The sequence below is a fragment of the Cariama cristata genome, unplaced genomic scaffold, assembly GCF_000690535.1.
Source record: "Cariama cristata isolate BGI_N322 unplaced genomic scaffold, ASM69053v1 scaffold19909, whole genome shotgun sequence".
Taxonomy (NCBI): domain Eukaryota; kingdom Metazoa; phylum Chordata; class Aves; order Cariamiformes; family Cariamidae; genus Cariama; species Cariama cristata.
The window spans coordinates 20,357-33,179 of record NW_009635520.1 but is presented as its reverse complement, the minus strand read 5'-3'; the positions used below and the strand labels follow the sequence as shown (position 1 = coordinate 33,179).

General features: G+C 37.8%; 1 protein-coding gene across 1 annotated transcript in view; it reads left to right on the top strand.

Annotated features, from left to right (window-relative positions):
* The window catches only part of TM9SF3 (transmembrane 9 superfamily member 3), a 38,529-nt gene that overhangs the window by 15,603 nt on the left and 10,103 nt on the right, over positions 1-12,823 (top strand). Inside the window, exons 5-8 of the mRNA XM_009707590.1 lie at positions 787-918; positions 1,451-1,617; positions 4,320-4,414; positions 6,339-6,469. Of these exons, the coding sequence (XP_009705892.1) occupies positions 787-918; positions 1,451-1,617; positions 4,320-4,414; positions 6,339-6,469 (525 nt within the window). The remainder of the gene's footprint in view (positions 1-786; positions 919-1,450; positions 1,618-4,319; positions 4,415-6,338; positions 6,470-12,823) is intronic.

Below are 12,823 nucleotides of genomic sequence, written 5' to 3'. Positions count from 1 at the left end.
AAATAGGATGGCTCCAGTTTCTTAGAGTGCTTCAGTAAATGTGCAGGCAAGCTTCAAGCGTGCAGCAAATATGAGGTAGTTCAAGAAAATGTATTCACGTGATCGGAAGCAATGAAGTTTCAGGGACACAACTGTATGATTTGTAAGCTGAATAACTGTAGTTGATCATATATACATTTTTGGCTGAAGTAAATGCAAAGCAGAAAGCATTAGCCTAAACCAGTTGGTAATATCAGTTATGATGGTTTAAACCTGTGATTGTGATCTCCTTAAGGGTAGTATGCTGAGCTGTGCTACTTTCTGAAATTAGAGGTTTTGAGTTCTGTTTGAAGCTCAGTGAAAACCAGAAGATGTGCTTGTCAGAGGCAAAATGCTGCTGCTGCACATTTTGGTCCTGTGCAGAAGCAATGGTTCCTTTGGCCTTTTGGCTGTGAGCATCTCTTTTACTACTCAAACCTTTTCTCTGGGAAGGCAGCAGTACATCATGTTGCCTTGCCTTTACCAAGGGAGCATGCGCAGCCAATTGTTCAAACTTTGCTGGTGCTTTACTAAGCTGTGATAACTTCATCATGAGCAAACTTACCTGTTGGAAAGCTTTATGTATGGTGTTTCACCAGCCAGTTTTAGTGGGACTTTCTACAAATGCAGTGTTACTTACGGTGTGAGTTTATTGTTACTTAGCTAGTGCTGACAAGCTGTTTTGCTAGGCAACGATTTATCCTTATTGGAACAAATTTGAAACACATTTACAGTTCTAAACCTTAGGGATGTGTTTTTTTTTTGTAGATTCACTGGTTTTCAATTTTCAATTCTTTTATGATGGTGATCTTTCTGGTTGGCCTAGTGTCTATGATATTAATGAGAACTTTGCGAAAAGATTATGCAAGATACAGCAAGGAGGAAGAAATGGATGATATGGTAAGGTTTGCATTCACGCTTTTTTTTAATGTCTCTTTTTAAGGTTTATTGTTTTTTCTTCTTACATTCATTATGTTAGCGGCTCTGAATGGCTTTCTTCAGTTGGACAGAAAACTGCCTTATGTGTGTCTTGAAAGTGTTACTGGTTTTCTTTATGATATACTCCTAGGTTACAACCCCAAATTCCGCTGTAGTCACTGTGTTAATGTTCATATCCACACTTGGGTTAAATGAGGTCCGTTCTGAGTGTGTAATAGAAGCCTGTGTACACTACTAAGCACTTCAGAGGATTTTAGGGACAGGGAGGTAATCCGATAGATTTTACTGCATCATACATTCAGGTAGTAATTTTTGTTGTCTTCATAAGCATATGAAAAGTAAACTTTTCTCCTGGATTTGATGCATTCAGAAGAGAACACATACTTGCACTTGAAGTTGCTTTAATAAATCAAACTTTTAATTTATGCCTGGCTTGTGTATTTATCATTAATTGTCATGATTAGACTTAAAATTTTTTTGTTGTTGTTCCTAGGACAGAGATCTTGGTGATGAGTATGGGTGGAAGCAGGTCCATGGAGATGTTTTTAGACCATCCAGTCATCCTCTAATATTTTCATCACTTATTGGTTCTGGTTGTCAAATTTTTGCTGTGTCTCTTATAGTCATTGTTGTTGCAATGATAGAAGATTTATACACAGAGTAAGTATAATTGTGCCATGCCTTCTGCATAGAAATGTTTAAATGAACAAAATAATTGCAAAAATTAATGTTCTAACTGGCCTGGAGTGTTGGAGAGTCTTTATCTTTAGATCAGATGTAGTATTGAGAAGGGCTCTTTGAATGAAATGACACTTTGTCCTACTCTTATCATGTGAGTTAGTCTCCTTTAATTTTACTCTTTTAAGGCTTGCTTTTTGCATCATTTATTATGAAAGTAGTTTGTTGTCCTGCAGCATCACGAGTAGATTATATGGGAAGTAAATGTTGAAAGGTACGTATTTCACTCCAAGTTTCATCTGGAGTGACAAGATATTAATATATTTCTTACCCTATTTTCCCCCACCATGTCCTGTAAAGACTGAAGTAGGAGTGTACTGGCTTGTAAATAGTCCTGTTTACTGCTGACAATGCATTAAGCCAATCTTGTCCACAAATCTTCTCAGAAATGGAGAGTTAATGACTTAGGCTCTTTTGAAGAGGTACTACTCAGCCTGTGTTGCATGTAAAAGCTCTAGCAATAGGTGGGTGTGGTCCTGACTGGAGAGAATTAATTTAAAACAAACAAATACTACTCAAGTTTAAATTTAACACAGCACTTGTGGTTCACCTTGTTCTCTTCCTTTACCTTTTATCTGTTTGAGACTTTTGGTGTCCTGGATGGACTTTATCTCGTTCTGTAGTGATTGTATTTTGGATACTGGGGGGAGTTTTTTTTTAACAAGGACTTTGTTTTAATCAATTACTAAATTTTCAAGTCTCTGTTCTGTTTTCCCTTGAATATCACATGTAACTATTGATTTTAACAAGTTGTAATACTTCTAATGTGCCACTAGAGAGAACTCTTGGTTTTGAATTTAGCTGCCTTTTAGTGGTGTGTTTAAAAAGCCACTCTGTAGTACCAGTATCTTGGCGTATTTTTGTTTTTCATATGGTGTTATTCCCCCCTTATGCCCCATCGTTACATTTCTGGATAGACTTACATGCACATTTTTAGTTGTACAGCATGTCAGCCCTTTAAGGGAGGGAATGAAACCATTTCAGAATGTTTGTGCGCTGTAGGGAAGCTGTAAGTTAGTAATTGTAAAATGTGCCAGAACAGTAATTTTTTAAAATATATGTGCACTTAGTCTTTTATTGCAATAGGCCTTTATGTCACTTTCAAAGTGAATTTAATTCTGGGTGTGTAATGGAACAATTGATGGAATCTGGTGCAGACAATTCTTACATTTAGGGAAACAGTGGTGTGAGTGAAAAAAACCTGTAAACCAGAATTACAAGAGTGTTTACCTGTTTGTGTTCTTCAAGTCTGTTAAAACTCTTAGAGATCATGCAACTGATGCCAATGAAAAGTCTCTCAGTGAAATTTGGTTGTGTCAGCTATTAATTTATTAACACTAGTTTGTGTTTTGCAAAACTTTTCCATTAGAATGTTTGAAGCGTGAGTGAGCTTGAGAATAGGAAATTTTTGAGATAATTTTAGATGAACATGTGCTAGCTACATTTTACAGGTAGCCTGGATTTACATGTGTCACTTCAGACTGTGCATGGTCGTCTGGGGTTTTGCATGTGTTTCTAAGTTGTCTTAAGTTAGGAGAAGTGTTAAAATTGGTTTCTATCTAACCAGTAGCTTTCTAAAATTTAACTGTTGCTTATTTTTTTTAAGACACAAATGTTAGCATAACGGGTCTTTAGTGTGTGTGACCAGCAGATATATTTGCTTAGTTCAATCCATGCACTCACAGAAGCCATTGTGCTAAAGATTACTTCTTTGAGTAGGGCAGGCATCCAGTAATGGTTCGTCAAAAGCCAAAATGCCAATAGTCTGGAATCTCTTAGAAGAACTAATTTGAAGAAAGCACAGCAAGCTGGCTGAAAACCTTCTGCTGCTTTTTGCTATTGAAGAGTAGCAGAGGGACATGGGGAAACAGCTCTATTCATGAATAACATTTATATTTTGCTATTCTTAGACGTGATTTTTAAAAATGTATTTGGAGATGGCTTTTGTGATTTAAAATTATTAGCTTAGCCTGTAAAATTTCAGAAAAATTAGGCCAAGATGAGTACTCTAACATTTAATGAGGTGATAATTTAAAAATGACTAAACTCTTCTGATTGAACTACTCCATGCTGGTTTGTGGCTTCATTATAGTATTTATAGTTTCTAAATCAGGTTTTGTAATTTTCTGTAAGATGAACACTCAATCTTAAAAGTTAATTTCTAAGAAATGGCAGAAACATCATTCACAGTCTGAGTATATTTTTGTTAATACTGACCTTTATATTAAGTAAAGAGGACCTTTTATCTTCAATACTTGAATCTTACACTTAATGTATGTCATATAAATAGTTCAGTTCTTTATACACAAGGTACACACATCCAAATGCAGAGTATTTTGATCAGAGATAAGATTTTGTTCTCCAGTGAAAATAAATGCATGGTAGAAAAGAATGTAGTATGTCAGAACTCTTTTTCCCAGATTAAATTAGACTTGACCAGAAGCTTTGGATCCAAACAGTTCTCATTCTTATTCAGATTTTACACTTTAAGCACTTTAGGATTTTTACATTACCTAAAAATATTAAATGACTGCTTTTGCTAAATGTACATATTTTACTGTAATCTTTTGCTCTAATGCTGTTTGTTTTTCTATTTCATTTACCAAAAAAACCACTTCTTGTAGGAGAGGATCAATGCTTAGTACAGCTATATTTGTTTATGCTGCGACATCGCCAGTGAATGGATATTTTGGAGGAAGCCTTTATGCTAGACAAGGAGGTAATTTGTTTTCATGTTTCAGCATTTTCATTATATTTTAAAATGGAGAAGTTATTATTTTCTGATTTACACCAATGTAGAAGTGTCCTCATGGACTTAGGTCATTCAGATGGAATCCATTAAATTCTTAATAAAAAGAAAATATTTTGAGTATATTTACCTTTCATATTATTTCCTATTCAGTATTGGCTGCATTTTCTAACTAAAGATAGCTGAAGTCTTTGGTTAATTTAAAAGTAATAAGAGCTAAAGAACTGTTAACAGTTGTATCTTATGAATTACTTGTTATACTCTTGTATATAATTTTTTGGCTCATGACATCCAGAGTGTATAATAGTCTCTCCCTCTTCTTTAACATGTTGTTAAACAGCTCATGTCATCTTCTCCAGATGACTCCTACATAGCCCTCCTCTATAGGTACCGGGAGGTTATGTTCACTTACACAGAAAGGATGAGTATACAGTACTTGCTAGATCATTAATTGTGGATGGGGAAAACTATTTATAGCATCTTTTAAAGAAGGCTATTTTTCCAGTGTGTGCTCTGCTTTATGCTTAGCAAATTCAAAATGAGTATCAGTAGAGAGCAGAAGCCCGATAAAATTGACATAAAGATTTGGACAGGCTATCTTCAGGTGCTCTCCACTATGCCTCTGAGTTATAACCAATTACATCCTTGCAGTCCACTAGCTTCATCCATTGGCTATGCTGCAATAAAAGAGTAATCAATATCTAGTATCTTCTACAGTACTTTAGAAAAAATAATTCTGGTCAGTTCGCTAAAGAAAATTTGTATCTTTTTAGCATGACATACTTGTTAGTATTCAGTCTCAACTGCCCTGTAATCTGCTCTGAGTTTGGAGGTTAGATGTTTGTTTTTATGTGGTTTGTGTAAAAACCTAGCACTTTCTAGAAAAACAGATCTACGTAAATGAGGGTTGCTGTTCTAAAACATACTGTGCTGTATAGTTGAGCCAGATTTGCATTTTTTTTTTTCTACAGTTCAAACATGTATCAAACCATAAAATGCTGATTATGTTGGCTCATGGTGAAAATACATATGATGGTCTTGAAAAGCATATGCTAGTTTTCTGACTGTTGTTTATTTAGTGCATATTACAGGTGCATCTATGTTGTATTAAATTGAAGTGTAGATGGTATTTAAGAGCATAGAAAGAAAAGGAATACAGACAGTGAAAATTCTTAAGGTATTGCCCAAGAGGGTTTTTTTGAGTTCCTTGGGGATCTCTAAACTTAGTAATAACTGCTAACAAGTGTTACTGTTCTCTTTATGCCTGGGGTTTAAAAATTGCTTTCCTTTTACCTTTTCTGCTGTTGAAGATACCAGAGTTCAATTTTGCTATGTATTAAATGCTATGTCATTTTGCTTTATACCAGGGATAGCCAGTTACTTACTGCATCCTGAATGTATGAGGTCAGCTTAGTTTGGTCAAGGCAGCCCGAAGCAGGTGCTGCTGGAAAGCAGCTGTAGTGATGAGTTGTCCCGGGAGCAGTGCTGAGCTCTCATGTACTCTCAGGGTGTAAGCAGGCTCTGCACAGGACCAGCTCTGCTATCTCTGTCTGTGCTAATCTGCAGCTTACATACACACTTATGTTTCATACCCCAGTTTCTTTGGCCAGCTTAGTCAGCATATGCTGTTTTTCAGCCAAAATGTTCTCACGCTGTATCCCTTTTCCTGTCTTTTCACCTGGCCTAATAAATTGATTAATGTTCTGCATCGTGTGAGTTGCCAGGAGTCAAATGATACTGTTAGTTGACTCTTGGCTCTTGTGTTGTTACTTACATCTTTCACCTTTTTGGGGGAGAAGAAGTCAAACACCTAAATTCTGGAGAGCTTGCTGATAAGTTTTTAGACAAAAGACACTATATCTCACCAGTCCCATTGGAATGTCCTTTCTTACAGGAAGGCGATGGATAAAGCAGATGTTCATCGGAGCCTTCCTTATTCCAGCAATGGTGTGTGGAACTGCCTTCTTCATTAACTTCATTGCCATCTATTATCATGCTTCAAGAGCTATACCCTTTGGAACCATGGTGAGTCATTTTACTGGAGAATTTAAACAACCCTGTAGACACAGGAAAACTATGTTTTAGTCTAAATAAAATTGTGAGTCATAGCTTTAGCTTCTTTAGTTAGAAATTCATTCTGGGTGGTGTTTAAGGTGCTTCAAGTATAAAGCATTTTAATCACAATAGCAACAGTTGCTGGATGCCAACAATGGTCTTCCCTCTGCTTAAAATGACACTTCTGTTTTGTATTCAAGCTTAGTGTTATAATGTCCTGGTTTCAGCTGAGGTAGAGTTAATTTTCTTCCTAGTAGCTTGTACAGTGCTGTGTTTTGGATTGGAGAATAATGTTGGTAACACACTGATGGTTTAGTCATTGCTAAATAGTGCTTACCCTAAGTCAAGGACTTTTCAGCTTCCTCTGCTCTGCCAGTGGGGAGGTGCACAAGAAGCTGGGAGGGAGCATAACCAGGACGGCTGACCCGAAGTAGCCAAAGGGGTATTCCATACCATAGAACATCATGCTCAGTATAGAAACTGGGGGGAGTTGGCAGGGAGGGGCTGATCACTGCTTGGGGACTGACTGGGCATCGGTTGACGGGTGGTGAGCAATTGTGTTGTGCACTACTGGTCTTTCTTGGGTTTGATTCTGTCTTTTTTTGTTAATCTCCCTTTTCTTCATTATTATTGTTGCTATTATTTTATTGTTACTATTTATTTTACTGCTGAGCAAGCATTTATGATATCACATTTCTCACTTGTATTCCCATTTGGAGGTCAGGAATGCTGAGAGAAGGGAATTCCACCTGTGCTAAAGTTTGTCTTGTAAATCTGTTAAACTGATTTGTATTTTAAAATCATGGAAACATGTACATGCAAAAGCAAATGGGAATATAAATCAGGGTTCACTTAATCAGGATGTTAGGACTCATTATACACAGTGATTTTAATGATCTCAAGGTTTTATGAAAGTGTTTGAATCATTATGACTGTGGCAATAAAACTTCAGTGGAGTTAACAGACTTTTAGTAGGAGCAGGTTATGAATCGGAAACTTCATCAGAATAAGCAACGCTCTAATGACTTCACATCAACTAATGAAACTGCTTTCTAGAAGGAAGTGAAAATTGTTTGAAATTACCATGTTATGCTTCAGATTGAAGTGCCCAGGAGGCCCTCTGGCTTTATGGATAAGATACCTTTGTGTCTTTCCACCTTTGTTTTCAATGTAGAGAAGCTTCCAGAATTGTCTAGTGCAAACTTTCTGCTGCTCATTTCTTGGGGAAATAAAACCTCTGCCATCTAAATGTACTAGAACACAGAAATTACTTCCTTTATCCTGACATGTCTTGAAACCACCCTCCTTGATTTAAATGGCAGGAAAGAATTACCAACTCTTCTTGACTGCTGTAAATCTGGAAAAAGCAGAAACCGAGTTGCTGAAAAAAGTCTCTCAGCTAAAAGGTTGCTAAGAGACTGTGCTTAAATACGACATCCTGTGCTTTGCCTGTTTTGCATTGCTACTTCCCAGTGAACTACTGGGTAGTATCTTCTCTGTGACTTAATTCCTCCCTCCAGACAGATTTTTCTAAGGAATGTAGGCATGGGCAGCTGATAGTGTCAAAGCCAAGACATCCAAGCTAACACACAATTGCTGCATCTTTGATCTACCTGGTATCTGCTCTTCTACACTTCGTCTTGAAATGCTCAGATTGATTGGACTTTTCAGGTCCTTCACACACCTCACTGCCATTGCAGTCTGTTTTGAACTTCAAAGCTTCATTCACCTTGTATAACTCATTCTTGATGTCTGGAATCTCCTCGAAGATGTGGCAGGGACTGGGAAGATCCAAGGCTTGTTTATGAAATTATTCTTCAGTCTTGAAGGCTAAAGGCTCATGTCTTGAAGGCTGAAGTCTTCTGCCTTTAGCCCTTTCGGATATACATGCAAGCTGTCTTGCCTATACTGTGACAAACCTTCTGTAGTGAAATACACCATGAGCCTGAACAAAGACTTAATCTCTTCCCTGGGATATCCTTCAGCTGCCCTTCCCTTCAAAATGCAATAAAGAATGTGACATTTTATTCAAATATGAGAGCTTTTTAAAACTTAATGGTTTAAAGCTTTCAACTCCCTAAGCATATGAAGGAGATATAAAAGTCTGGTGGTTTTTTTTTCTTTCATCTCTTCACCTTTATAGGTACTGTTCAATTGTTCGTTCTTTTGGAGCCCAGATTTGATTTTTTGGGGTATTTTGTTTATTATATCCTGTTACTGGTGACCATAGAGGAGTTCTGAAGGTGTTGTACACCTTGACTTACCTTCTGTTGATGTTTGTGGGTCTTTGGTGTATTTATCAATCATCTTTCTATTTTGTTGTGTTTGAATCGTATGCAAAAAATGGAGCATGGAACAATTTTAAAAGAATTTTAAATAATAGCAAGTGAAGTGACCTCTCCGTATATGTTTGAGGAGTGTGGTGGTAGTTCTATGCAGAAATACTTACTAAGTAATGCAGAGTACAGTATGATTAAATTTGCAGGGACCATCTTAATTCTGGCATTTCATAAGTTGTGACTGCTTACGTTGTTCTGTGTGTGATACATAATTTAAAGATTTCCATTAAGGCTACTATGACTAATGTAATGTTCTGACTGCAGAATCCATGCAGCTTCTATTAAACTGTTGTAAGATGTACCATTTTTGTTTTGTTTGAGCAGTAGGTTTCTGTGTGGCTAACATTTCCAGTATGCATTTTTAACGATTTAATTAAATAAGGTTATGCATACTGAATTTCTCTTGGGATCAAGACCCTCATGTTTGCATCTTTTATAGCTTGTTTAAACTAGGAAAAAAAGTGTTTCCTCCAACAGATAGCTTAATTCAGGCTGCAGCCATCCCTGACAGCTTTAAGTTGATAGGAGTATTGGCTGCAACTGAAAAGGGAGGACCTGGTAGTGCCAAAGATTTTCGTGCCTTGAGCCAGATGAGGAAGTACACCTGGCTAAAAATAGAAAAGATCTAGTTATATACATTCAGCAGGCTGCTTCCTTCCTCAGATTGCTTGAAAGTGACTGTGGAACCCTTGGTCAAAAACCTCATTTTTGCTGAAAATAGACATAGCTTAGTGCTTCTGCCTAAATTTTCAACAGTTCAATTTGTTACCCAAAGCAACACCCTAGATTAACAACTTAGTTGTAATAAAATTAATAACACTTTATTTTGAAGCCTTCTGTTCTTTTCATGTTCTGTATAATGTTTGACCAGATGATGTGCAGAAAATTGTTTCACTGTACAGATTCCGTAACCTCTAAATGAAGGAAGAGTCTCATGACTGAGAGTGCAGTTTTGGTAGCTGACAGGAAAGATCAAGCTACTGCTTTGACAGTTAATTATTATTGCTTTTCTCCCTTGTGCATTAAGCAGTCAAGGCACCATAGCCTGCCAGTAGCTGTTTAATATTAGATATGCTCATAAAAATTTTAATTATCACCTTTGAATGAAGTTTAATCTATAGTTGTCGGAAAATATGAAACACATGGAACTAGAACATAAATTATATCCCTCTTGACAATGTTTCCTTTCAAATAAGGAAAACTGAATTCTGCACGTTCAGTCAAGGGCAATAGAATGTTCTTTCCCCATCAAAACAAAACAAAAAGGGCTTAGAAAGAATGCAGGCTTGGTGAGGCTGACAGTCTCTTCTATGGCAACTAAAACTTGCAAACTGAATCAGATGCTTGTGTATAAGTAAGATATTTTGTACAACAGAAATGCAACAGTGAAAATGAAATAGGTATATTTTGATGTAATGGCTTGATAGACAAACTCATGTAATTTGTCTTCAGTGATAGGGATTATGGGACATATGCTTGTTTGCTTGGTAGAAGAATGGGTCTGTAGATGTAGTAGATTTGCCTGTTTGCATAATTTGTGTTTTCTGAAGTGGTATTTCAAAGCACTCTCTGAATTTCTGTTGGCTGGTGTTACGGTAATACTTCTCTTAAAAGACTCATGAATTTTCTTATCTCTGTGCATTGTGCAACAGTTTTATTGGGGTTTGGTTTTTTTAGTATGTTACCAGTGACCTCTGTAAGGAAGTGCTTCTGCGGGAGCCCAGATCATGTATATGTGTTGATCCTGTCTTCGTTTCCTCCTACCATTTCTGGTGGTGAAATGGAGACCAGAAAGTGCCTGAGCTGCTTTTGCCGTTGTAATCTCATTCTCCAAAACCTTTGAGGCAGAAATCTCATATCTTCATCTATTTTTCAATTAAGACACTTGTGGACACCAGCACTCTGTGTTTGCTTCGGTTTGGATTTAAACTCTCTAGGTTTAGAGATTGCCCAGCCTGCATCATCACTGCCATTGCCATCTGTGGCAACAGGCACTACCTGTTTGGTTTCAGAAGGAGGCAGTGTCTTCACCTCAGGTCTGAAATCAAGAGGAACCTGCCCGAAAAGGCAGAAGCTAGAAAAGCCAGCTATCTCCAGTCATCTCTCACATCCAGAGAAGACTGTTACTGCCAAGAATGAAGAAAGGAATTTTCAGCAAGTATCAGTCTGAGCAGGTAGACTACCTTGGAGCCAGACAGTGGGTTGAAAGCAAGAAAGAAGATAGTACTGAGGTCAGCACAGTGTGTGCTGATTCTAACCAGTACTAGTTGTATTGATTAGCCTACTAAGACCAGCAGGTTGCTGTCACCAGGGTGGGGCTATCTCAGAAGACAGAACATTCACATCTTTATCGGTTTAGACAGTTTATCAGAGGCAGGGGGAAGTGGGAGGGATTCCTGAGCCTGCACCATGGTCCATTGTTGCTTGCTTAGTTGGGCTTCCTTTGTACTGCAAAATCATCTCAGATAATTTTTAGACTCCTGAATGGCTCCAGGGGAAAAAAGGAAAAAGTGTACTTCAATTCCAGCTGTTCTCAGAACACTGCATAACATTAAGGCAGGCAGTTCATTGTTTAACAAAATGTTGACTTTACCTAATACTGCTTTCTAGATTTCACTGAAAATGCTAGCTGTTCTATCTGAAATCGGTTCATTTTTCAGCCAAATGGTTAATGGAATGGAAGATGTTACACCATTATTGGTCATGCTTTGACTGATCAGATAATGAAACTACAACCACTCATTTTCTGACGGATGCCAATTACAAGTGTACTGGGGACAGGCTGGCAGTACTTACCGAAGCTGCTATTCAAGGAACATTGATCTATCTCGGCTTGTTTTTATGCAGATAAACATTTTAGATTTCAAAGCTGCTGCTCAGTCAGTCTCTCAGACAACAGAACAGCCAAGCCCTGCTGGAACAAGTTGGGCCTTCTCCTTGCCTGCCTGATTTGAAGCCACTCAGCTCTGCAGTTGGTGCCACTAGAATGAGATGCTACTGACTGCCTTTTTTCACCTAGGAGTTTGCCAGCTAATCAGTAATTAGTCCTGGTTGTTTCTTGCTTGGTTCCTTGTTCAGGGTTATATTCTTTCCATGTGGATTCCCCATGGTACATGTGCTTTCCAAGATAGACAATTACAAGCTGCTAAGTTTTGTTCTGGGTGAGCTTGGAACCAAAGGCCCTTCCTGCACAGTTTCTTTCTGCAGTAAAGCAGTGGATTCACTTTCTACCACTTTCCGAGATCAAGAAATGAAGCTACAGATATCTTGGTAACTGCACTATAAAAGACAGTTGTAGCTGGATGAGCGGTACAGATAGCCTTTCACGCTGCCTTTTTTTGAGCTTTCTGCCTCAGCCAGGTTTGAAACGTACCTGCTGGAGCGCCACAGAGCACCATGGACAGAGGCCACTCAACACACCCTGAAGCTCCTTGCCAGGCAGGAGGCAGAGCAAGCTCTTCTTGCAAATGGAAGTTGTTTCAGTATGGTCAGCTTGGAAAATGTTTGGGCCCTGTCCAGGCCTTAATTCTTGAACGTGTTTTTTACCCACTGCACCTCAAACAAGCTGGGACATTTTGATTAGGAGTTTTGTAAATGTTGCACTCAAGATGATGTTCTCTGATGTTTCTGATACTTTTTGACATTTTTCTCTGAAAATTCTCATCTGCTCATTCTTTTAGACTGAGCAGTTTTCAAGGGCAGAACTCACATCCATTAAGTGAGTTACTTGTATACTTCTCCCATAATTTATTCTTAGGCAGCCTCAGTGTCCTACTGAAGACACTATGCTTGCTTACCTGTGTTTTTTCGACTAATGGAAGAAGATAAATGGGAGATACTAAATATGCATTAATTGTGTAAAATCTGCTTTATTATTGGCAAATATAAACACTACTTATCTTTTCCTTATTTACCACTGAAGCTTCATATTTTAGTGGCTCAGGATGTAATTCTTTAATAACTTCTCCTCAAAGATGTATAGAGC